Source organism: Thamnophis elegans, chromosome 15 (assembly GCF_009769535.1).
Source record: "Thamnophis elegans isolate rThaEle1 chromosome 15, rThaEle1.pri, whole genome shotgun sequence".
Lineage (NCBI taxonomy): Eukaryota > Metazoa > Chordata > Lepidosauria > Squamata > Colubridae > Thamnophis > Thamnophis elegans.
The window spans coordinates 12,690,640-12,718,316 of NC_045555.1; the positions used below are offsets into that span (position 1 = coordinate 12,690,640).

Below are 27,677 nucleotides of genomic sequence, written 5' to 3' on the forward strand. Positions count from 1 at the left end.
CCTTCCCGGGGGGGTAAAATGAGGAGCCAAATTGTTGGGGGCAATAGGCTGACTCTGTAAACCACTTAGGGCTGGAAAGCACTGTAAAACGATAAGTGCTATTGCTATAATGCACTAGTTGGACTTCACAGTTGAAAAACTATATGTGAGGTTGAGAGAAAGAACTGGACTTTGAAAGTTCTAGGTACAGGTTACTTAAGGATTTTCTCCTACAATCAAAGGTGGGATTCTACCGGTTCAGGCTGGTTCAGGCGAACCAGTAGCTCCAACTATCAGCTGGGAGTGAACCAGTTCGCTCCGACTTTTAGCTGGGCCCACCTATATTTCCTTTTCTGAAGCCCAGCTGATAGGTGCAGCAGAGTGGATTGCCGCACCTCAGCTTTTTTCCTCCTGCGGAAGGTGAATTCTTTGTAAACTGTGAACACACACACACGCAGCACACATCAGGAGCGTATGCAAAGCGAATCGGTTTTTAAACCGGTAGGATCACACTCCTGCCTATAATACCTACTCCATCTATTTGATGGAAAAGCCTATGTGTCCCAAGAATGGTAGGTGCATGATTGATGGGGCAATAGCAGACTTCTCTGCAGAGGAGGGGAAATCAAGATGGCAGCCTCAAAAATGTCAAGCTGCTGGCCATCAAATCAAACCTTCCCCGATGTAAACATGAAAGAGGGGCTTGGATCACATGATTATGGTCACTGGCTTAACTTTTTTGATCCTCTCCCTGCAGATGTCCCTAGCAAGAGAAAGAACCATAGAGGTTGCTGCAACTAAAAATCTGGATTTTCTTAGGAGTCTCCTTTGCTAATTGATACAAGGCGTCTTAAAAAAAAGAAAAGAAAAGAAAGGCAAGCCTAAGCTTTATATCCTGAAGTCTGTCTTTTGACATAAATAAGAAATATTTATCTTGCAAATGCAAAGTTGTAAAATATATTTTAAATGAATGTTTTTAGAAACTGGTGGTTACAATTATGTTTAAGTGCTGTACTCGCTTCTTTTCAGTGCTAAAAATTATTTCTGGCAAGTGGATAATCATTGATAAATGGATAAAAAGTGATAAAATTACAGGCTTGGTGACAGCTGATGGTGACATATAGTTAGCAGTCTAATTATTCACAGGTGTTCAGTTTCTAAGTATTTAAATTGATCTCTTTTCATTATAAGCATTTTACAGAAATGTCTGGTTTTATCTCTGCATTGTTCATAGATTCCTTGGTGTGATGGACATTTGTTCGACTTAAGAGCAGAGATGGACAATCTTCTTTGCTTATTATATTGTGCACATTCTTAAAAGAGTCACTTTTCTGTATGAGTGTTTGAAAACAAATTCCATGTATAATATAATATAATATAATAATATAATATAATATAATATAATATAATATAATATAATATAATATAATATAATATAATATAATATAATATAATATAATATAATATAATATAATTAATATAATATAATATAATATAATATAATATAATATAATATAATATAATATAATATAATATATGTGTGTGTGTGTGTGTGTGTGTGTGTGTGTGTTTTATTTTATTTTATTTTTATTTGTGCTGATAAATAAATAAAGGGAGACTAGTATAGATCTATTTCAAGCTATTTAGCTCTCATCAGCTAGCCATATACCCTTACTGGGATTTGAACCTGGGCTAAATTGCATACTAGGCAGAGTTCTTAGCCATTAGGCCACAGGCTCTTATCTGTTATCAGCGAAGCCAGGGTGAAAGGTATCTATTAGATTTTTACAACCCCTGGTAAGCCCCAATTACGGGAGGAAGCTAACTGCTTCCATCATCTGTCAATCGGCTCGTCACAAGAGTCCATCACGACAGAAACCCAATATTTTTACTGTTGCCTTTGTTATATTTTTTTTTTTTTGTGCTGATAAATAAATATAAATATATAAAAATATATAAAATATAAATATTATATATATATATATAATCAATCAATCTTTGGAAGATTAATTCCATAATTACTTTTTGTTCACCCCTTTCTCTAATGCAGTTTAGAACTACAGTGCTATGTATTCATGTCATAAATTAAAGAACTTCTTATTAAACTGAGAAGCAAACAAATTTTCTTCCAGTCCTAAGCTATACACTAACTGTGTTTCTCTTGTGCCATGTTATTTATATTAACAGAAATATACTATACCCAAAAGCAATATGTTTGCCTGATGCAAGGTATTTTGAGGGAATTTGGATTGAGAAAAGTAAAAAAAAAAGCAGGTTAACTTCATTTAAAGTAAATGTACATGCCAAGTAGGATCAATGTTATTTTGACATTCGTTTTGTCAATAATACCTCTTGAAATACATTAGTTTTTTTCTGATAGTTTTCTATGCCATGACCAAGTGCAGAAGCTCAAGGCTAATTAAAATGTAGTGAACGTTAAACTATTAAATAAAAATTGACACATGATTATTATCTTTGATGAAATGAAATATCTGTTTAGGTGTTATGCCTTTAGTACTATTACCTGGAAACATTAGCACGGAAACAATTTATGTGGCTAGTTTGATGCGGTGGTGATGTTCTTCGCAATAGTAGAGTAATACTTTCAGAACATTGTTAACTTTCTCCAAAATGATAGCATTTAAAATAACAGAATCTACCCAGAATTGTCTTTGGGCAAAATTCAAGAGAGAATTGATGCTGGGAGATAATGAATTATTAAAACTGATGATCATACTTAAATTGAACATCAAATCTTCTCTGGTCTTGCAGGTATCTTCCACTTCCTAATTAGTGTTTAATTAGGAAGTGGAAGTTTTTTTTAAAAAAATAGCATATCTGGACTGTAGGTTTGGATGTTGCCATTCACAAAGGAGCTGCTGCCAAATCCAATTCTCTGATGAGCCCTTGAATGCAAATGCACAAGTTGAAATACTTATGAAATAACATACAAAGTTGCCAGGTTTCGTGTGTGGTGGCATGCAAATCAGGCAAACAATAATTAAGAGCAATTGAACCTGCCTGAATATGGATAACCAAAAAATGATTCAGACTCAGCACTCAATCTTTGCCTTTTGTACGTTGCATGTCAGCTGTTATATTATCTTATATTTTTCTCAGTTTTGATGGGTGTCTTTAAGATAAGTTTATAATTTTTAAATCACTTTTGGATATTTCTGTTTTATTTATGGATTATATATGTAACTTTGTAAATGTGTGTTCATATGCATATGTCTATATGAATTTCTATGGGGACGTGATGCTCAGTGACTAAGATGCTGAACTTGACGATCAGAAAGGTTGGCAGTTCAGAGGTTCGAATCCCTAGTGCCGCGTAATGGAGTGAGCTCCCATGACTTGTCCCCAGCTTCTGCCAACCAAGCAGTTCGAAAGCATGTAAAAATGCAAATAGAAAAATAGAAACCACCTTTGGTGGGAAGGTAACAGCATTCCATGAGCCTTCAGCATTTAGTCATGCCGGCCACATGACCATGGAGACATCTTTGGACAGCGCTGGCTCTTTGGCTTTGAAACGGAGATGAGCACCGCCCCCTAGAGTTGGGAATGACTAGCACATATATGCGAGGGGAACTTTACCTTATATGAATTTCTATAGTACTTACTGCTATTCCAAGTTTATATCATCCTGATTGCTAACTTTAATTTCTTTTTGTTGTATATGTGTAGCCTGAACAAACATTGTCGATTTGGTTTTGGATATAGTCAATATTTGAATATTAATTCTCTTGTACTGGTTAATGACCACCATAAAGTTAAGTAAGAAATAATTATGTAAAGACTACCAGTCTAATAAGAGGGCAGTTTTGAAGCAATGACCTATAGAAAGCTTCCCCAATTCCACTTTGGATATCTCTTTCTTAACTTAACTGACTTAAAGCCAACAGCTAGGAGCTCTTTCTTATCTCGGTTACTTCCTATAGCCATTTCTCCTCTGTGTCCAGCCCCTTCTGTTTCAGTCAAAGCTACTCTGCTTTGCTGCTGTTCTGGCCTCATGAATGTCATGTAATTCTATGTTACTGTGTAATAAATCCATCTGATTAATCTTGTGATCATAAATCTGGCCCAAGTTCAGAACATAAATCTAAGCTCTCCTAAGAAAAGCACATCCAAGGAATAAACAAATTGAGAAGTCAGACTATAAGCCAAAGTCAAATACCCTGGGATATTTTTGCAGCTATGAATCTGTCATATTGGGAGCAACGGGGTTATTCACAGACATTGTTTCACCAACCTGTTTGCATTGCTCCCCAAATACCCAAAAATACCTGAAAAATGTACCTAGTCAGATTTAGTTTCCTTTAGCAACTCACTCATGAGTAGCCTTCGGGGGTAAAATTCAGCACATCCTCACAGATTCTGGAGAACCAGTAGTGGAGATTTGGAATAGTTCAGAGAATTGGCAAATACCACCTCTGGCTTGCCCCAGAGTGGGGTGGGAATGGAGATTTTGCAGCATCCTTCCCCTAGAGTGGGGGGTGGGGAATGGAGATTTTGCAGTATCCTTCCTCTAGGTTGGGGGGGATGGGGATTTTGCAGTATTCTTCCCCTGGAATGGGGGGTGGGGAATAGGCACTTTGCAGTATCCTTTCCCTGCCACGCCCACCAAGCCACACCCCCAGAACCGGTAGTAAAAAAAGACTGGTAGGGAACTGCAGCATTAGGGGCAACAAAAGGGATGGTTGGATTTGTTAAAGTATTTACTAAGTCTGCATTTCTATTACTATTGGGGGGAATGGGGATTTTGCAATATCCTTCCCTTAGCTTGGAGGGATGGGGATTTTGCTGTATCCTTCCCCTGGAATGGGGGGTGGGGAATAGGCATTTTGCAGTATCCTTTCCCTGCCACGCCCACCAAGCCACACCCACAGAACCGGTAGCAAAAAAAGACTGGTAGGGAACTGCAGCATTAGGGGCAACAAAAGGGATGGTTGGATTTGTTATAGTTGCTAAGGGCCAGAAAGCCTAGAATCCTGTTTCTGGGGTGCTTGAGACATGGCTGTGAATAGAATAGAATAATAGAATGGAATAGAATTCTTTATTGGCCAAGTGTGATTGGTCACACAAGGAATTTGTCTTTGGTGCAGATGCTCTCAGTGTATATAAAAGACAAGATACATTCATCAAGAATCAAGGTACAACACTTAATGATAGTCATAAGGTACAAATGAGCAATTAATATCAATATAAATCATAAGGATGCAAGCAATAAGTTACAGTCCTCCAGTCATAAGTGGGAGGAGATGGGTGATAGGAACAATAAGAAGAGCAATAGTAATAGAAATGCAGACTTAGTAAATAGTTTGACAGTAATACAATAATACAATAGCAGAGTTGGAAAGGATCTTGGAGGTCTTCTAGTCCTACCCCCTGCTTAGGCAGGAAACCCTATACCATTTCAGACAAATGGCTATCCAACATCTTCTTAAAGACTTCCAACTTCTGGAGGCAAGCTGTTTAATTGTTCTATTTTCTCCTCAGTTCTAAGTTGCTTCTCTCCTTGATTAGTTTCCACACATTGCTTCTTGTTCTACCCTCAGGTTCCTTGGATAATTGTTTGATTCCCTCTTCTTTGTGGCAACCACTGAGATATTGGAACATTGCTATCATGTCTCCCCTAGTCCTTCTTTTCATTAAACTAGACATACTCAGTTCCTGCAACCGTTCCTCATATGTTTTAGCCTCCAGTCCCCTAATCATCTTTGTTGCTCTTCTCTGCACTCTTTCTAGAGTCTCCACGTCTTTTCTACATCGTGGTGACCAAAACTGAGTGCAGTATTCCAAGTGTGGCCTTACCAAGGCATTATAAAGTAGTATTAACACTTCACGTGATCTTGATTTTATTCCTCTGTTTATGAAGCCTAGAACTGTGTTGGCTTTTTTGGCAGCTGCTGCACACTGCTGACTCATATTTAAATGGTTGTGCACTAGGACTCCAAGATCCCTCTCACAGTTACTACTATTTGGGAAAGTACCACCTATACTGTACCTGCGCATTTCGTTTTTCTTGCCTAAATGTAGAACCTTACTCTTTTCACCATTGAATTTCATTTTATTAGATAGTGCTCAATGTTTAAGTTTGTCAAGATCCTTCTGTATCTTAAGCCTGTCTTCTGGAGTGTTGGCTATTCCTGCCAGCTTGGTGTCATCTGCAAATTTGATGAGTTCCACATTTATTCCCTCATCTAAATCATTGATGAAGATGTTGAAGAGTACTGGGCCTAAAACAGAGCCTTGGGGTATTCCACTGCATACTCCCCTACATGAAGATACAGTTCCATTGAGGACTACACGTTGAGTGCGGTTGGTCAGCCAGTTACGAATCCATCTGGTGGTGATGCTGTCCAGCCCACATTCTTCTAGTTTATCTAGTAGTAGGTTATGGTCTACCTTATCAAATGCCTTACTGAAGTCCAAGTAAACTATGTGGACGGCATTCCTCTGGTCCTCTAATTTTGTCACTTTGTCAAAGAATGCAATAAGATTAGCCTGGCATGATCTGTTTTTGACAAGCCCATGTTGGCTTTTGGCTATTACTTTGTTTACTTATAGATGTTCTCTGATTTGTTGCTTGATTATCTTTTCCAGGATCTTTCCTTGTATTGAGGTCAGGCTGATAGGTCTATAGTTTCCTGGATCTATTTTTTTCCTTTTTTGAAGATGGGAACCACATCACACCACATTGGGCACCTAATTTCTGCTTGGAGAGCACAAATTAGAGATTCTAGATAGGTAATCTGTCTATGTAGTAATTTGTTTACAAAGGGGACAGTATCCAATTTGAAAAGAGTACTGCGAAAGACAGGTGCAAAACAGCTATTAGATTGAACTAAGCCAGTCATTTTGAAATAAAATAAAATCACAATCTTAAGCGCACTAATCCAGAATGTATTATTGCTATTTTGGTTTATAGATATATGATCCACGCGCCATTAGGCACGCAGGCTACTACCTAGTCCTCACATGCTATAGAAAGTGTATCAGTTGGTTACAAAAAGCTTTCATGCATCTCTTCCACAGTCAACAAACATAATTCACATTAACTTAAGTATTTTAATTCAAATATTCATACATGTCACCATCATCATATCTCCATTTTATTTGACTATAATTGTTTAAGCGTCCTTCATCATAAAATACACCAAAATTTAATACATAACCACATACTGGCCTTTCAGTTACTATTTCTAAAATCCTCCACTAACACTAAAACCTTATGTCCTATTCTAACTAAACATCCATAATATTTAATAACAAAGTTTTCTAATCCTCCTTTCCAAATCACTATTTAAAGTTTACATCCAGTTTCTTTATATTATACCCATATCTATATATAAATTGTTATTCTTATCCCTCTTTTATTTGGCTATATCCTATATCATAACATTTTCTCCCTAATAATCAAAACTTTAATTGTATCTAACTTAGTTCATTATTATTATTATCATCATCATCATCATCATCATCATCATCATCATCATCATCATCATCCTTTATGTATAATCTTCCTTACATGGGTACCATTCAATATTCATATCCAATTATACTCATCATAACACTACACATTGTATATATCAGTAACATTATCAGTTATTTATTTAAGCTATATCTATTGTCAATAAATTTCACTAAATTTCACTAGTTTTAAATTATATTCTTCCATCTATCAACCTGTATCTTTCCAATAGCAAAGCAGTCTCATATCTTCTGCTATTTGTGGTGCCAGTCCTCTAATCTTCTTCTTGATCAGCTTTGTATAGATTCCTCTTAGCAACCCCTTGCTTATAAGATCTCTCATATAATCTTGATGTCCTCTTTCTGCTTCCTTATTCAGCTTAAATTTGATTGTCAGCAGTGTTATCAATGCTTTTGCTAATAGAATTTCTCTCTTTAAATCCATAGATTCGTTGGTTTTTTCTTCTTCTGTATCTTGCTCTCTGGAATAAATTCCCTCTCCATTTAATTCCTCTTTCAGTATTCCATTCTTTCCATTTTCAGAGACAAACCAATCACCATAAATATCAGCAGGTTTAATCTCTTTATATTCATTTTCCACTTCAATTTTTTGAGTTTTAACCACTCCATTTTGCATTTGATAGACATCTTCAATTTTTTCATCATATTTTGTTGTTATATGCTCTAAATCTTCCAGTTTTTTCTCTATCCTTTCATATATATTTGATAATTTCTGTATTTCTGGAAGTATCTTTTGCAAACTTGAGATTTCTGTTTTCTTTTGAAATTGTGCCATTCTAACAAACACAGCTGCTCTAGCTTGGAAGGTTAATAAAATTAAAACATAGATTCACAAACGTTTGTTTTCACTTTTCTCTGATTAAAAATATACTTCAAAGGGACATCTGTTTGCTTCCCTTCTTATCACTCTCTGTAGCCAAGCAGTGAAACCTTGTAATGCCAAGTCAAAACAATCAGTGGAGAAAAAAGGGTTCCATTTTTAATGCACAAACTCCAATCCACAAACCTTCCCAGCCTCCGAGCAGCAGTAATAACATTGCAAATCTAATTTCTTTTGTATCTTTTTTGTATTTCAAGTTAGAAAAAAGAGTCCAATGTTTAAATGAGTTAGAAAAATACCCACAGCAATGAAAGAGGAAAACTTTAGTCCATAGGTTATGGAGGACAGTGAAAGAAAAAAGAAGAAGAAAACTTAATCCATCTGTTTCAAAAAGCTTGCATAAATTCCATCCATGAAGGTAGCATTTAAAAAGTAAGATAACCACTGTCCAAAACCATTCCAAATTTAATTCTGCCGCTTGATTCTTCTGTTCTCCAATTTAAATTAATTTTATGTTTTTATAAGCAGTCTCTTTTTAAAACAGTAAAAGTTCCTCACCAGCTGGAAACACTTTCTCTTTCCGTATCCTTCCGTTTTGGAGCCGCCCCAACTTTGTCAGCCTTGGCTGGATTTTTTCTCGCTGGTTTGAAGAACTTCTCTTGCTTCTTTCAGGGACTTTGCGATATCCCTGATGTCAGCAAGACGTATTCTTCCTGTTCACCATCTCTTTGGGACGGTTTAGGTCCGATTGGACCACCCAGCGGCAAAAGTATTGGCTGCGGTCTCGGAGCATCAAGACTGCATGTCCATATCGTCGTGACATTGGCTCCTCCTCAAGGGCCCCTACCTTTGTCTCTCTGACTCCCCCCTTGTAGAAAACAGCTCCAATCACCAGCCTCAGGGAAGTTCAAGTGGTGAGGGAATTATTTGTTTAGCAGAGTGATAGCGTTTGGGGAAACAAACTGTTCTTGTTTCTTGTATGTACAGTGCTCTATAGCGTCATTTTGAGGGTAGGAGTTGAAACAATTTATGCCCAGGATGTGAGGGGTCTGTAAATATTTTCATGGCCCTCTTTTTGACTCGTGCAGTGTTCAGGTCCTCAAGGGAAGGCAGGCTGGCAGTAATTCTGGCCAGAAAACCCAGAATCATGTTTCTGGGGTGTTTGAGACATGGCTATGAATTCTGATATCAAAATCTCTCAGATTATTTTATTGCAAAGTAGACCTCCAGACGTCATGGCAATACAATGTCTTCTTCAGACGAAAAGACAGAGGTGAAAATTTTTGTTCTTTTACAAGCTTCTAAACATGCAGACTTTAAATGCATCTAGCAAAAGATTTTACCCTGTGTCTTCTCAAAAAAATGATACCATCCCAAATCAGCAGTCTCTTGCATAATTTTGCCAGCCATAGAGAAACAAATACATGTATGTATATGTTTTTTAAAGTAGGCCTTATTTTGAATGGAAAATGTGGGTTTTAAAATTTGTAATATTCAGGTAAAGGTAAAAGTTCCCCTTGCACATATGTGCTAATTGTTGCCGACTCTAAGGGGCGGTGGTCATTTCCGTTTCAAAGCTAAAGAGCCAGCGCTGTCCGAAGATGTCTCCGTGGTCATGTGGCCGGCATGACTAAAAACCGAAGGCGCACGGAACACTGTTATCTTCCCACCAAAGGTGGTTCCTATTTTTCTACTTGCATTTTTACATGCTTTCGAACTGCTTGGTTGGCAGAAGCTGTGACAAGTAATGGGAGCTCATTCTGTTACGCGATGCTAGGTATTCGAACCGCCGAACTGCCGACCTCTCTGATCATAGCCACTGAGCTACCGTGTCCCTTCATATATTCAGATATATGAATATATTCAGAAATACTCAGAATATCCTGAAAAAAAAACCATCAAAGTTCTGGCGATCATAGCCACATTGCAGGGAAATGAGCTTGGCTAAGAATATCTATATCAGTACTGCAGTGAAGAGAGGGATGGATATAGTTGCTTGCAGTAACTGTACTAAAGAAGAGAAAAAACATTTTTGCAAAATGTATAGGTGTGATCAAATTATATTCTAAAGCTTACTGTGTTCAGTAATGCAAAATGGAAAAGAAGCATGAGGAAGGATTTGGTACCCAGTACACCGAAAGTAATGATTAAAGATAAAACAGATATCTGTAGTTGAGATGCAAAATAATTTGAGTACTAATGTTTGCTGCTTATGTTTGCTAGTAGAATTTTATTTTCAACATAACTTTTCTTGGATTAAAAAAGAAAAAAAAGTAAATACCGGTATATAAGGAAAGATACCTGTTCAATACCCATTTCAGCTTATTATTGAAACTTACTGGAATCAAATGATGAAATAAATATAACTTATTACTTTTTATATATTTTATTATATTATACTATTTAAATAATTTACTTGGGACAGTGTAGCTATATTGATATGTAGCTATATTATATTAAATGACATATTTATTCATTTATATCCCACCTTTAATATACATTATAAATAACTCTGAGCAGCCTTCTATTTTCTTCTCAACAACAACCCTGTGAGGTGGGTTAGGCTGAGAGAGTGTGACCGGCGCAGTATCACCCAGCTGACTTTCATGCCTAAGACGGGACTAGAACTCACAGCCTCCTGATTTCTAGCTTAGTGTTTTAACCACAAGACCAAACTGATTTTCCTATATCGATTGTCCAATGTGGACAAAATGAAACAAGCATAGGGGCGGGGGCAAAACTTTGGCCACTTTTGAATGAAGCATCATACGAATGGTCTACCTGAAGAGGGAAATAGTCACCATTTTGACTTTTATTTAAAATTTCCACCAATTCACCTAGTTGGATGCTCTTGAACTGAAAGGAACATGCAGAATGAGAATGCAAGGAAGACTGATTAATTAGTTTAGTTTAGTTTGTTTATTATTTATAGGCCGCCCTTTTCCCTGAGGGGACTCAGGGCGGCTTACAATTTGTGGGGAGGGGAATACAAGACAAGACATGAGACAATACATAAGTAAAAATAGAACACAACATTCATTCATCATTTGGGTGGGGACGGATTAGAATCTTTATCCCCAGGCCTGACGGGATAGCCAGGTCTTGAGGGCTGTGCGGAAGGTCTGGACGGTGGTGAGGGTGCTAATCTCCACGGGGAGGTCATTCCAAAGGGTCGGAGCTACTACTGAAAAGGCTCTCCTCCGCGTAGTTGCCAGTCGACACTGACTGGCAGATGGAACTCGGAGGAGGCCTAATCTGTGTGATCTAATAGGTCGTAGGGAGGTAATTGGCAGGAGGCGGTCTCTCAAGTACTAATAGTATAGAATAATGAGCAAAATGGATATCAATTAGAAAAGTCAGTTAAAGTCCGCAGGGAAAGAGATACCTACTTATTTTCAATCGTTTATCAATTTCTATTTGCAACTATTGATTTTATCGATTGATGTCTCAAGGGTGCTTTTTCCAAAAGGCAACTGGACTATGTGTTTTCCTTGAGGAAGATGTTTCACTTCTTATTCAAGAACTGATGAAGCTTCTTAGATGAGAAGTGAAACTTCTTCTTCCTCAAGGGGGGGGAAAACATAATCTGGTTGTGTTTTGAAGAAAAGCACCTTCAAGATAATTGATTTTAGATAGTTGTCTTTTGGACTGGGAAATAGCCTTGATATTTCTCACCTTGAAAGACACACTGGGTCTCAAATATGTAGGCAAAGGGAGAAGGGGAGCTCCTTATACCTTTTTTTTTAGTGAGGAATAATAACTGCTTATTCTATAGAAGGCTGGGACAATGTAGCTTAAAAGGAACAGCATAGCCCCGCCATGGCAAACCTATGGCACAGGTGCCAGAGTAGCATGCAGAGCATTTCTTTTGTGAGTTTCTGTTTCTCTGCAAACAACAAAACAGAAGCTCACAAAAGAAAAAGATCTGACCTCTTGCCATGCTACTGGTGTTGGGATGCTCCGCCTCCTGCCGGTCTTCGGGTCTCTGCTGCGCATGTGTGCATGTCTGAGCATGTGCATGTCCATGCATGTGTACATGCATGTCAGTGCGCACACATGTTCATGCATGTCTGTACATGTGCATGTCTGAGCATGCATGTATTCATGCACATGCACACCTTTCAGTTTGGGCCTGTGAGTGCAGTTTGGGCACTTGGTGTCTAAAAGGTTTGCCATCACTGGTATAGCCTATCAAAACCCAAACCAATCAAGAAAATCTTTTAAATCCTTTTGAATAGCAATTGCAATAGCACTTAGACTTATATACTGCTTCACAGGGCTTTACAGCCTTCTCCAAGCGGTTTACAGAGTCAGCATATTCCCCCCAATAATCTGGGTCCTTATTTTACCCACCTGGGAAGAATGGAAAGCTGAGTCAACCTTAAGAATGGTGAGATTTGAACTGCCAAATTGTAGTCAGCCAGCAGTCAGCAGAAGCAGCCTGCAGTACTGCACTCTAACCATTGCGCCACCGTGGCTCATAATAGGAGATGATTTGAAGGTCTATTCTTGAGGAATAGTAATGAAAACCATATCCTACAAGGGGGACATTTCGGTACTTTGGGACAGTGGACTTCAACTTTAAAGCCCTTCATGGTATTGGACCTGGGTACTTGAGAGACCGCCTGCTGCCAATTACCTCCCAAAGGCCCATTAGATCCCACAGATTAGGCCTCTTCCGGGTTCCATCTACTGGCCAATGTCATCTGGCTACTACCCGGAGGAGGGCCTTCTCTGTGGCTGCTCCGGCCCTTTGGAACGAACTCCCCGCAGAGATTCGGACCCTCACCTCTCTCCAGGCTTTCTACAAAGCCGTTAAAACCTGGCTGTGCCAGCAGGCCTGGGGTTGACGAGTTCCCTTCCCCTCTCGAATCATGTGACTGTTGACTGTCTTTTTAAATTCTCTTTGTACCTTGTTTGTTGTATTTCCTTCTTGTTTACACCCCCCCTTGGGTTTGTTAGCCGCCCTGAGTCCCTCCGGGAATAGGGCAGCATATAAATACAGTAAATACAAATACAATACAATAACTTGTCCTGTGGACACATATACAGTCTTTTAAAGGGAAATAAACCCCTTGTATTTTTCTCTCCCAATGTTCCTATAAAATATTGACTTGGAAACAGAATGCTGTTTCTTAACTTTAAATAAACCTTTCTCCGTGAAGAAGGGGATTTTCAATCTATCTCACTAAGTACTTCCTGCATATACCATTACTTTCATGCAATCCCCTTGAAATAAAATGAAATAATATCATGGGATCTATCACTTGTTCTGAGGCCCTGTGGCCTGTGACCCTTTTGGTTGTTTATGTAATATTAACATTATACTTATGATGGATGCTGCTGTCAGTAGATTTTCAGAAGAAAGGGGGGGGGGACTTCACACAGAGCAGGTGTTCATGTTAGTTCTAAGTTTAGTCTCCTTAAATCTGAATGTGCAGATATGCTGTTCTTCCTTTACTTGTATTGCAGGAAACTGCCTTCCCAAACCCCATAATATGCAATTTTGAAGATACATAGAAGTTGGATAATGTATATAAACTCCACAGTGTATATGCCATTTTATTCTATATGTCTATTTGGCAGCTGTCAAAGATGAATGCCTGATAAGAACAGATGTTTGTTTCGGGCAACTAACTTTCTAAAATTCTCACAGTCTACTTCAGAATAAATTTGCTAACTACTACAATGCGTATGACTCGTTTTTATCAAGTGCAAAGATGCTGGTGTTTGAACACGGTTCTTTTCATGACACTGCTAACTAATTCATGATTTTTCTTTCTTTTGATGCCTTTTATAGGTTCATCAGTAACACAGCTGCTTGCCCGTGACCTAGACAATGACCCCCTTGTATTTGGAGTAGTAGGGGAGGAAGCCAGCAGATTCTTTGCAGTGGAAAGCATGACCGGTGTCATTTGGCTTAGACAACCATTAGACAGAGAGGTAACACAGAATGATTTGCATTAAATTGTAATATGTATCAGGACTTGAGCCCTTCTTTGCACTGCCTTCAGCATCCAGCTGACCTTAGATGACTTTGAAAAGCTAAATTGAATTAGTATTTGGATGGGAGACCATCAAGGAAACCCCAGGGTTACAAGCTGGGCTGAGAAGTAGAAAAAAATGTCTTATTAGAAAGCAAAAATCAAACAACTTCAAGTTTTCCACAATAAAATTCCACCCCCCTCTCTCTGCATTTCTGTTGAATTTTAAAATCATTACAATTTTAAATTTGCTCATAGGCCTTATATGTTAATAACATCAAATATATTTGTAAGCTACAAATAAAGAAAGAAAGGAGAAGAAGGGGAAAGAAGAAATCAAAGTAGACGGGAGTAAGGTGGAAGGTGATTGGCCCCTCCCACAGGGAATAAAAGAGGAGCAAAAGGGGAGTGGGCTTTTGCAGGAAACAATTCGTTCATTCGTTCATTAAGATTAGTTTCAGGAGTGTGAAGATCTGTCTGTGAATCTCAAAGACTCTGTGCCCAGTCTTTCCTTGCACAGCACCTCATTTGGAAAATATTTATTGGCAGCTTTCCACAATAGATAAGGTCTGTGGTTATAAATATTCCTTTTAAATACTGTTTGTCAGGCCTTGCTGAATGTGAATGAGAGGAATTCACATTCATTTAATAAAAGGGGTTTTGTCAGGACTCTGTCTCGTGCTTTTTGGGGAAGCCTAATTTAGAACAGAATGACCATATAGAATAAACATTATTTGGAATCTAGGTTGACTCCATTTCTACTCTAGTCTATCATCTTCATGTTCCACAATATTATCTCCTTAGATTTTCTTTTGTTTGTTGGCAGTTATAGCAGGTGAAACAAGACCCTTTCAACTAGAGAAGGAGAGAGAGAGTGGGAAAAATCATACGTCCATTTTGAACAAATGGACAGTGTCTCCTTTAAGCTTGGCACTTGACTTTCATAAGCTGACTTTGTGCGTTGAGTCAGGAGCTATATCCCATATGAGATCTTCTTAGTTTTCATTAGTGTTCATGGGAGGAAAGCTTGCATTGTAGTAAAGTGTTCTTGGATTTTCCTCCAGAATAAATAGTCAAAGGAAAAAGGGAACATAGATGTCCATACCTAATTCCAGTGATACCACGTGAGAAAACATGAGTAGTGACATCATAGTGTCCTTCCATATAAGTGGCGGAGAGTCAGTTTCATCATATCATAATGCACATTTCATTACTTCCCTACCTTGCTGTCATAGATGCCCATGGGACTGAAACTTGTGGCTTCATTATCTAGCAGTTTATCACCTAACCCAGGGGTTGGCAACCTTAAACACTCAAAGAGCCATTTGGATCCGTTTCCCACAGAAAAGAAAAGACTGGGAGCCACAAAACCTGCTGGGAGTTGAAAAAGCTCAATAAATCGCATGCCAGCGGGTGTCGCACATTGGTGGCTGTTGACACATTTTGAGCAACAGAGAGACCTAGCAGAGGGATGAAAGAGCCACATGCGGCTCCGGAGCCACAAGCTGCCAATCTTTGACCTAACCCAATAATTCCAGACTTCAAAGTAATACATTATTTTGATTTCAGCTATTAGTTGGCTAGTAACCAGTAACCTACTATCTGGTTTCATACATGACACAAAGTTATAATAAGTTTTATTTGATTTGGCTTAGAGTGATATGTGAACCAGATCACACTGACTTATTCAAAAAGAAGAAGAAACTAGATATAGCAAATCATGGTTTAGGTCAAGGGGGAAAGGCATTGTGTCTGAATTGAGCTGTGATAATAAGCTCCAAGCAATGGACCCAGAAATGGGGGAAAGGAAAAGACAGAAGATGTACATCTGGGGATGACTGACTCATTCTTCTTATAACAATTTTATCATTGTATTTGAATTCAACCATTTGAAAAGGTCAAACTGCAGAGATGTTAGAAGATTAGATTCCTTTTATCATTTCAATGTAATGTGGTTTAAATGGGCACTGTGATTTTTTACAATTATGTTATCCAATAATATTCAAATTGTTTTGCATAGTGTAAAAGAGCTACTTAGATCTAACTACAACCCGGTGAAAAAGAACATTGTTATTTTTAAAAACTGAATAACTGTTGTTCATACTTATTCTGCTTTTCACACCCTACACGTCTAATCTTTAGTGAAAAAGTAGGGACCTTTAGCATTTCCCTACATTAATTAATTTATTCCAACCCCTTTGATATCTAGGTAAAATTATCCTACTATTGCAATCTTGCAGTGAGATTTTCAGTTATTGCCGAGACACTGCCTCATCTTCTTCCCGGCTGCAAAAGTATGTAATTATATTCGGCTCAAATCCAAAGCCTTCTATCAACAGATTACCACTGTGGCATCTCTAATTATATCATTTTTCTTTTCATTTCAGACGAAGTCAGAATTCACAGTTGAATTTTCTGTCAGTGACAGCCAAGGGGTAAGTGTAACATTTGTTCCATGATTTAAATGGAGACCAGAGTAGAGCTGATATGGAGAGGTCACTCTCTATGGGGAGGAGAGGAAAGCTGTCACGATCCCACACTCTTTCTGAAGGAATCCTCCTAGGAATATGGCAGTGTGATTGTCGTAAGAGAAGCAGGTGCATATCTCAGGCATTCGCTCTTTCTGTACAGCAATTTATGAAATGGGGTGGAAGTCCCACCATCTGTTTCTCTCTCCATTCACATTAAGAAGTGTAAACTTCAGGGAACAAGGCAGTTCTGGTCTCTGTCTTTTTTCTCCTATTTGTAAAGCAGAAGCATGGCAGACCATAGGACAACCTGTTGTGTTATATAGATTCTCACACAGGGCCGTCTTCACAGCATTATGGGCCCCCGGGTAAAGCAGTGTACTGTGGCCCCTATGACAACTACTCCCAGGAATAAAAATGTAAATGGTCGATAAAATTCAACATATATTTATTTTATCGATACTTCCAACAAAATTGGCATTGAAACATTAAAAACAATTAATCAACATGATAAACATTTGAACAATACAGGAGGCTTGAAAAACACAATAATACCCAGTAAGCCATACAGTTGCTGTATTTATATGATACGTGCTGCATTGAAGGGTTAACATACACAGATTAGTATGGAGCCCCTATGCCCATAGTGGTATTCAGCAGGTTCTGACCAGTTCTGGAGAACCAGTAGTGGAAATTTTGAGTAGTTCGGAGAATCAATAAATACCGCCTCTGACTGGCCCCGCCCTCATCTATTCTCTGCCTCCCGAGTCCCAGCTGATCGGGAGGAAAGGGGGATTTTGCAGTATCCTTCCCTTGGAGTGGGTTGAGAATGGAGATTTTACAGTATGCTTCCCCTGCCACGCCCATCAAGCCATGCCCACAGAACCAGTAGTAAAAAAATTGAATCTCACCACTGGCCCACGGGAAAGTGCCCGTCAGGCCCATGCGTTAAGACAGCCTGGCGCTCACGCTGTACTCAAGAAATATTGATGCTTAGGTCAGTTAAGTGTAAAGCTGGTGTGATTTACAGATATGGACAGCTTCAAAGCCATTTGAGAATAAGCCTGGAAATGCTTTGAAAAACATCCCTTATATTTTGGGAATATAGATCCAGCTTGGGGATATCCACATTTTAAATAGCCATTTTTTTTGCCTGGGAAACAGGGAAATGTGATTTTTTTTAAAAAAATTAGAAAAATGTTCAGTTATGGAGAAAGCTCTGACTTTAAAGCAGTATTTTTGGATTCTGTGGTTTTTTTGCCTGGTCTTTTATATAAATAAGTCCATATATGTAGGTCCACAGGTCCTCACGAATACATAAGAATAACTTCAAAACAATCCGTTCTAAAAGTGAAAAATGTTTTTTGCTTTTTCTAGCCACCCTGAAAATATGTTGCAGTTTACAGTGTGGCAGTTATTCTAATATGATAATATATAAAGTAGATGCCAGAATATCATATTTACCATGTACAGTGGGACCTTGGGTGCCAATCGTAATTTATTCCAGGACTTCGGTCAGCACCCAATTTGGTCGTGACCAGAAGCAAGACTGACTGTACATGCACACACACACACACACACACACACACACACACACACACACACACACAAATGGTGCAGCAGGGAATATCACTGCAACTATGTTTATTCAGCACCCGAGGATGAGTTTGTGACGTGAGTGAAACATTTAGCAGATTTTTCAGTTGGCACCCAAATTGTTCGTAGTCTGAGCCAATTGGGACCCGAGGTCCCACTGTACCAAAAATCAAGCTGTGCATAAATGTTGAAAACACAAATACAAAGTTTTCTTGCAGCATACATGCTTCAGTTGTAAATAAAATACTTATGGTTGTGTACAATCTCTCTGCTATAAAGAGAAGATCTTTAATATCACATGATATCAACTTGGCGGAAGATATCTGACCCAACCCTTTAATAATAAATACTACACTAGATGTATGGATTCTGTGATTTATTTCAATTGTTACATTTTAAAAATTGAACTTCTAATGTGTTTAAAGTGGGTTAACCCAACTCATCATATTGAAGAAATAATGAATGATACATAGGAAAGACACATTTTAGTTTTAGCTAGAAAGTACATTAAGTGGGTTAATATGGAACAACAATCACCATTGCAGTCCGAAACTTGAAATTGTGGATTCAGCATTCACAACTCAAAAATTCTTTGAACAGTTAAGGCTCTCATTCATAACTGAAAGGAGCTCAAAATAAGGCCACACTTCCTAGAATCCAGTTTTCCTTTTCACACAGAGATAATTTTCCTATAGTATTAATGCTTATTAACTTTTTCAAAATTTTCCAATATTGTTACCCTTGCAATTGAAGAAATCGTTGCAATTATAGTAAGTTTGCTACAAATCCTTTTGATTATAGGTGATAAAGGGGTCTGTGAATATTCAAGTTGGAGATGTCAATGACAACACACCAAGATTTCACAATCAACCATACAGTGTCCGCATCCCCGAGGTATGGACTCATTTACCATTTTGCTTGATGGAATCCCCATCTTTTCTTTTCCTCAAGGAATGATTGATTATAATTGGAATCTTCTCTAACTAACTGAGTGATAATGTTTCTCATAGATACAATACAATACAATACAATACAATAGAAGAGTTGGAAGGGATCTTGGAGGTCTTCTAGTCCAACCCCCTGCCTAGGAAGGAAACCCTATACCGTTTCAGACAAATGGCTATCCAACATCTTCTTAAAGATTTCCAGTGTTGGGGCATTCACAACTTCTGGAGACAAGCTGTTCCCCTGATTAATTGTTTAATTATCAAGAAATTTCCCCTTAGTTCTAGGTTGCTTCTCTCCTTGATTAGTTTCTACCCATTGCTTCTTGTTCAACCCTCAGGTGCCTTGGAGAATGCTTTGACTCACTCTTCTTTGTGGCAACCCCTGAGATATTGGAACACTGCTATCATGTCTCCCTTAGTCCTTATTTTCATTAAACTAGACATACCCAGTTCCTGCAACCGTTCTTCTTATGTTTTAGTCTCGAGGCCCCTAATCCTCTTTGTTGCTCTTCTCTGCACTCTTTCTAGAGTCTCCACATCTTTTCTACATCGTGGCGACCAAAACTGAATGCAGTATTCCAAGTGTGGCCTTACCAAGGCATTATAAAGTGGTATTAACACTTTATATGATCTTGATTCTATCCCTCTGTTTATGTAGCCTAGAACTGTGTTGGCTTTTTTGGCAGCTGCTGCACACTGCTGACTCATATTTAAATGATTGTCCACTAGATCAAAGATTCCTCTTATAGTTACTATTATTGAGCAAGGTACCACCTATACTGTACCTGTGCACTTTGTTTTTCTTACCTAAATGTAGAACCTTGCTCTTTTCACCATTGAATTTCATTCTGTAATTACCAAACATTTGTTTGATATATTTTGTGGATCCTATTGTTCATTGGGGTTCTTGCTGTAATTTTTTTTTATTTTCTGAAAAATCTTTCAGAAAGATTTTTTAGAAATCTTTCAAGTTTTTTAAGGGTACTGACAATTTCCTATTGAATGCAACAGTGCAGTTTTGACTTATATAATCATTGGCATCAGGGGTCGGATCCTACCGGTTTAACAATCAGTTCACTGAGTGCGCTTCTTGAGTGCATGCACAGTTCACCAAAAACTCCCTTCAGTGTGGCGAGGGGAACAGCTGAGGTACAGAAATCTACTCTGCCATGCTGATCAGCTGGGTTTCGGAAAAGGCAATATAGATTAGTATAGCGCAGGGGCGGGCAGGCAGGCGCACTTCAAAGTGCTCTGAAAATAATTATCCAACCGTTTCTCAGATTTAGAGTAGAGTCTCAATTTGAATTCCTGGCTTGGAAGGAGTGAGAGCCAAGGTGATATTCATATTGTGTTATTTCATCATAGGGATAGACAGCTCACTCAGTGCCATTTTTCTCAAACATGCATTTTTAAGCCTAGCTACCTTTCATTTACAAATCCGAGTTCGCAATTTTTCTATGCATTTGTTTTAACATGGCACATTATAGGAAAATATGCCTTGATAATCATTTTAGCTTGAAAAAGGTTTTAATTTTATGTTAAAATAGGCCATCTTTATAATCAATAATGTTGATTTTGACCCAAGAATTATATTACACATTTTGTAGAAGGGAATATTCAATTGGGCAGATGCATTTCCGTTCATGTTGGTTCACTGAAAGCTGCTGAGTGAAATTTTGGGTTTTATTTGTTTCTGATCATTTTCAATCTGATGGCATTTCGTGGAAAGGTTTTACTTCAAGAGATGTTGGAGATAGTTATCAATGGATCATTTACTTCCTCATGACTACTTTTTCACAAATCTGGAAAAAAATGTTGAAAATCGCTGTCACAGAAGATATATATAAGAAAAGTATATACAAAAATAAATATGTGAGTTTTTTTAAAAAATGGGATTATTTAAAAGAAAATTAGGACAAAATTAAATTTTACTGATTTCTCCTTTGCTACATTTACATTTTTTAAAATTAAGTCTTTTTATGCTTTTGATATACAAGTTGCATTTATATAAAGTTTTGAAATAAGAGTTTCTTATTACATAGAAAAGGGTCCAGGAGGACAGGAGAAGAACCTATTTAAATCAATTTAAAAAATCTAAAACAACCTCAATTATTTGATTGTATAGAGAAGTGAGAAATAAGTCAAATCAATAAATCATTTTCTAGGATTATAAAACCCTGTGAATTTAACTAAAATTATTTTTAAATTATTAATATATGTTAGTGCATCTTAAATCTAAATCATATGTGACTATATGTAAAGTTTACCAACACTTGAAGGTAAAATTGATGACTTGTAGCCAAATCAAATGTCACTTTGGAGATATCTCTATGACAGTAGTTTTATATGTTGCTCTTGGTATTTTGGGTTTATAAATCCTGTAGAAAAATCTGCAGCACCATTACTGTAGTAAGATTAAGGTGCATTGAAATTTTCCCCCCTTTCCTGTTTTTACCATTGGAATTGTCTTTTTCTGCAGACCTGATCCATACATGATCCATGAAAGAAAAATGATGAGGCTCCAACCTTAATTCCTCTACCTTCTTTATTATTTATTTATCTATTAATTAGACTTATATACCGCTTCATAGGGCTTTCAGCCCTCTCTAAGCGGTTTACAGATTTTTAGCAAATTGAGTCAGCAAATTGCCCCTACAGTCTGGGTCCTCATTTCACCCACCTCGGAAGGATGGAAGGCTGAGTCAACCTTGAGCCGGTGAGATTTGAACCGCTGAACTGCAGATAACAGTCAGCTGAAGTGGCCTGCAGTACTGCACCCTAACCACTGCGCCACCTCGGCTCCTTGTTGCTAGCATTACTGATAAGCAGGAAATCTGATTGTGGTTGTCCCAGAATGTTTGCTATGGCTTTGAGACAACTTGAGCAAATCATTTTAATAGCTTTGTTTTCCTGAATGCTAGGTCCATTAATCAGAGAAAAGGATACATTCCAGGCTCTCTTGCTTCTCAGAATTCAGACTTCTTGATTCTCTATAGTTTAGCATTCCATTGTTGTATCTCCCTGCCTAATATAGATAGATTATTTTGCCATTCAATCAAGCTAATGAGTGAGCAAGCAGGTGAACTTGTATGTGAGAGTGAGACTGTGAAATTGAGCTACATGTAGTATTTTTAAAAGTAGCAATTATTACATTATTAATGCTCCATTAATAAATTTGCTACTTGACACCCCATTTTGATTAAACTTGAGTCTTTGCTCTACTTTTTTTTTCTATAAGAATCTTCATCAGCCTTCTTTGGGTAAAATATGATCCCTATTGCTTGACTTTATATCAGAAACAGTAAATCCTCTCTCCTAATTGTTGTATTTGTTTTTAAAACCATATGTTTCCACACTCAAAATACAATATAACAGAGTTGGAAGGGACCTTGTAGTCTTCTAATTCAATCCCCCATTCAAGCAGGAGAACCTATACAATTCCAGAAAAATAGCTGTCCAGTCTCTTCTTAAAAGTCTCCAGTGATGGAGCACCCACAACTTCTGAAGGCAAGCTCTTCCACTGGTTAATTGTTCTCACTACTAGGACGTTTTTCCTTAATTCTAGGTTTCTTCTCTCTTTGTTCAGTTTCCATCCATTATATTTTGTCCAACCTTCAGGGGCTTTGGAGAATTGATTGATCCCCTCTTCTATAATAGCCCCATAAATATTGAAAGACTACTAGCATGTCATCCCCCTAGTGATGGCAAACCTTTTTGGCACTGAGTGCCCAAACCGGAACATGCATACATGCCAGAGCCCTAGAAACTCAAAGACCACCTGATCTTCTGGTTTCTGGCATGAACATGCACTCTGGCCAGCTGGTCCTCATGTGCGCCGGAGCCCCAGAAACTCGAAGACCAGAACCGGCCAGCTAGTCTTTGGGTTTCTGGGACTCTGGCACAAGCAAAGATCAGCTGGCCGGTGCTTGTGCCTACAGAGAGGGCTTTGCGTGCCACCTCTGGCATAAATGCCATAGGTTTGCCATCATGGCTCTAGTCTTTCTCTTTGTTAGCCTAGACATACTCAGTTCATGTAACCTTTCATTATATATTCTAGCCTCCAACCCCCTAATCATGTTTGTTGCTCTCCTCTGTACTCTTTCTAGATTCTCAAGATCTTTTTTGTATCATGATGGCCAAATATGGATGCAACATTCCAAATGTGATCTTATCAAAGCAGTATAAAGTGGTACGAGCACTTCATGGTATCCCTCTACTGAGGGCTACCCTAATTACCTGATAGCTTGCAGTGCAAATGCTAATTATACTGTATAGACATTTTTTTTTAGAACTTGTGATGGAATTTAGTGGTGCAAGAAGATGAAGCACAGAACTGCAAGCGCTACATACATTTTCATTCTTCACAATGTAATGAGAGCTCACATTGTCTCGGCTTGCATATTTAAGTGTTGTCTGGCAGGGGCAGTGTGATGATGTCCCAGAATATCTAATTACAAAGAACACGTTGAAGAGAGAAAGACGGCAGTAGCAACTCCGTGTCTTCTTTCCATCTTGTTAACATCAGGCATGATAATAAATTGTGGCTCTCCACAATTTGGAAACAAATAAGTACATCTGCAGATGAAACAGTAATTAGAAAGGTACTCGAATGTGCAGAGATGGACAAAATGACTATGGAGTTAAAAGAAAGAAGAATCAGATTTTTATAAAATATGGAATAGAATTTATAAGTGGCTAGAAAACAGAAGCCAAAATAGAAGTTTCTTTTTGTCTTTTCTAGACTAGTATTGAATAAAAATTAACCAAAGTTACTAATTACTATCAAAGTTAAAGTATTGACCATAATGTAAATATAATGATGATATGAACAATTAATATTATTACAATTGTTAGTACAATTATATTCTATTACAGGTGTTAAAACTGATAAGAAGGCAAGGTAGAATAGAGAACTACAAAAGCTAAACATGTATGCCAATACAGAAGGCTGTAAAACTAGTTTATATGGTTATGTTTGCCTTGTTTTTTCTGTATTTGTTGGTCCCCCCCCCTGTTTTTAAAGGTAAAAATGTTCAATAAAAACTTTTTTTAAAAAAAAACTGTGGCTCTCCAGAATCCTTCAGGAGAGCCTTCACAGACTCAACACAACTGTTAAATATCTGCTCATTGCAGAACAGAAAAATCTCTCCTTCTATTTTTGTTTATGTGATGATTCTTCTTAGTAAGAATCACCGCTTCCTTTTAAGGCTGACTCATTATCTGCTTACTCTGAACATACTTATCTGCTTACTCTGAACATACTTTCAATATTAATATTTACTTTGAATATGTCCCCACATAAGCATCGCCCAAACAGTGAATACAATTTAAGTACTTCTATTTTGCCTGAATTAAATTAAATTCATTGACCTTCTTGTGACCATTAATTGCTTTGGGGCTCCAATCTAAAATGTCAATAGTCTCCCTAATAGCAAAAGGAAAACTACACAAAATCTTTGAATGTTTTCTCCCAATGATATTATTTAGGTCAAACAGGTGAGGAATCATGAGGAGCAGCATATATAACAGCCGAAGTACTGAAAAAGAATCATTTAGCATTTCAGAAATCAGCCACAAGGGAGAAAAAAAATTACATGTTCATTCTAGCATGGTTCTCCAGAAAGGCAATATGGTTGAAAAAAGGGATCTTTCATTGATCTTGTTTCTTTTATAGAGGATGGCAGAAATCCAGGCCTGAACTGAACGTATTTATCTCATCCAGGAATTGATGGGGTACAGATGAAACCATGTGCCCATAAAATAACAGAATAACAGAGTTGGAAGTTGGAGGTTTTCTAGTCCAGCCTTCTGTTCAATCATTTGCATAAATTCAACAAAACACTTTGTCCTAAAATGGATTCATTTCAAGTTGGCAACTGGAAATTATTCGCCATAATGGGACCTCTAGAGACCGCTTTATTAAAGAATCAACAAAGCATCAATTAAATGTTAAAATTGCTTTCTGATAAAATAAATACATTTCCAATTCACAAATAAAATAAGGTTTTGTTTATAGCTCCCCACTTTTACCAAAACCCTGCTTGCATATAATAGGCTAAACACACAGGGAAAAGAGTGTTTCCAACAGAAGAAAATACATTTCCCAAGGATATTAACGTTTCTCTTATTCATATTGGCAGTATCTGGAATGTATGAAAGTATTCAGAATTATGAAGCCTTTGTACAATGAAGATATAACCAAAAGTATTGAAAATGAATCTACCTCCGATTTCCAACAATAGACTGCCTGACATCTGCTTCATGTCAATATTTAAATTAAATAATTTTCCAGTTGCCAAGGAGGAGCAATCTTACCCATATTTATTTACTTTGTCTATGATAGAAATCATACTTTTTAATTTTCTTAAATTTTGATATTGTTGGAAATAAGAGCTAAACATAGTTTAGCAGTGTGAAAAGAATTAAGACTATGGAGAATCACACTGAAATGAAGGAATATTGGAAATAATATTTTAAAGCCTGGGAGCAGTGGTTACAGTACCATTGGAACGGGCCCAGCGTCGCGCCCATGGATGCGCACAGCATGCACGCACATGTGCGCTGCACGTACATGCTTTGTAGCTGCCAGGGACACTTTTGCAAGCCTCCATGACGCTCCAGCTGCTCAACGGAGCATCACGCAGGCACTGTATGCGCCATGCACATATGCGGAAGCGCCAAAGGCTTTAAAGGACAGGTAAGGGGCTCGGGTGGGCAGGCACTCCAGAGCACCATACCAGAACAGTACCCAGTGCTCCGGGCAGGCTCCGTATGCCTGTACCGGGGCATACCGCCTGCAATCCACCACTTCCTGGGATGATAGTGGTATGTCAAAAAGGTAGATGGAAATTAATGCTATAAATGTTATTGTGGAAGAAAATCATGGACGAACAGGCGGTCCTGAATGTTGAATAGCAATAGCAATAGCAGTTAGACTTATATACGGCTTCATAGGGCTTTCAGCCCTCTCTAAGCGGTTTACAGAGTCTGCATATCGCCCCCACAGTCTGGGTCCTCATTTCACCCACCTCGGAAGGATGGAAGGCTGAGTCAACCTTGAGCCGGTGAGATTAGAACCACTGAACTGCAGATAACAGTCAGCTGAAGTGGCCTGCAGTACTGCACCCTAACCACTGCGCCACCTCAGCTGTGGCGCAGTGGTTGTGTAATGTGTAAGTGCAGGTGGTAGGTGTAGGTGGTATAACTGGACTGGAAATATGCCATTGTTACATTATAGAATGAAAAGGTAATAGGAGTGAATGCAATACCTCAGGGGAGTTAATTTGTTAAGCATGCTTGAGAGGTGTTTTAAGAATTCCAATTAAATGGGTGTCACAGAAAATTTCAGTGCAGGTTTTTGATAGGTAGGGGACATGCAGTTCCTCAATAAAATGTACAAATGTGAGAAAGATTGTATGTTTATTGTATGTTTCCTAATTTAAACATAACCAAGTATGGATATGGCTTGAATTATGGAATATTTTGCAAGAATGTGGAATGTAATATTGGTTAATAAATGCAATAAGAGCAGTACATAATGAGGGTGAGCCAAATAAAAGAATAAATGAAATTCTGAGCAGGAAAAAAGACAAGAATGTGTGGTGTCCCTTTGATTTGGAATGTATTTATATATCAGGAATGCCTATAGAGAGATTAGAAATGAATTGTTTGCATATGAGTTTGAATGGAAAGGATGCTGAGTTGGCTAAGAACAAGTGATTTGTAGCAAATGTTGACGAACCATTAATGCAGAGATTTGTGTTCACAGACAGCAAAGTTATGCATAAATGGCAAAATTTATATATCCTGGCTTATTAAAAGTGGGTAAATGGAGAAATTTTAAGATATGACTATGCTGGTAGAAAAATAGTGGGTACTTGTAGTCTGTTGCGATCAATGAATGTGAAAATGCACATGCCTATTTTGTTACATCAAAGCAGAACTTGGATATGTAAGAAGAAGTGTAAAAGTAATTAGAATGAAATAGAAACTGGTTACCAGAAGTGAGTGTAGTAAAATAAGAAGGGAGAAAGTTAACGTTGAATGAGTACTGAAAAGACTTGAGTACAAAAGAATAATTTTCTTTGTGTACTATTTCCTGCCTTTATTTTTTTTTGCTCATACTACCTACTCTTTTTCTGCACTTTGTATAGTTCTCTCTCCCTGTATGTATGGACACTTCTTTCGATCAAGCCCACAAAAACTACCCCTCTTGTTAGTCTGTATGATTATTTTAATAATATCTAAGTAGGGTTTTTCGCTTTAACAAAGTGCAGATTTGCAATCATATGATTCCATGATGAACAATATAAATAAATTGGGGTAGATATAGATGGACGTTGTTTTTGGCATGATGTGCTTAATGGGGGTCCCTTCCTTTTTTTGTAAG

General features: G+C 37.9%; 1 protein-coding gene across 1 annotated transcript in view; it reads left to right on the forward strand.

Annotated features, from left to right (window-relative positions):
- CDH23 (cadherin related 23) overlaps window positions 1-27,677 on the forward strand; it is a 594,289-nt gene that overhangs the window by 83,841 nt on the left and 482,771 nt on the right. The window contains exons 4-6 of the mRNA XM_032232225.1: window positions 14,094-14,236; window positions 16,665-16,712; window positions 19,143-19,235. Coding sequence (XP_032088116.1) covers window positions 14,094-14,236; window positions 16,665-16,712; window positions 19,143-19,235 — 284 coding nt within the window. The remainder of the gene's footprint in view (window positions 1-14,093; window positions 14,237-16,664; window positions 16,713-19,142; window positions 19,236-27,677) is intronic.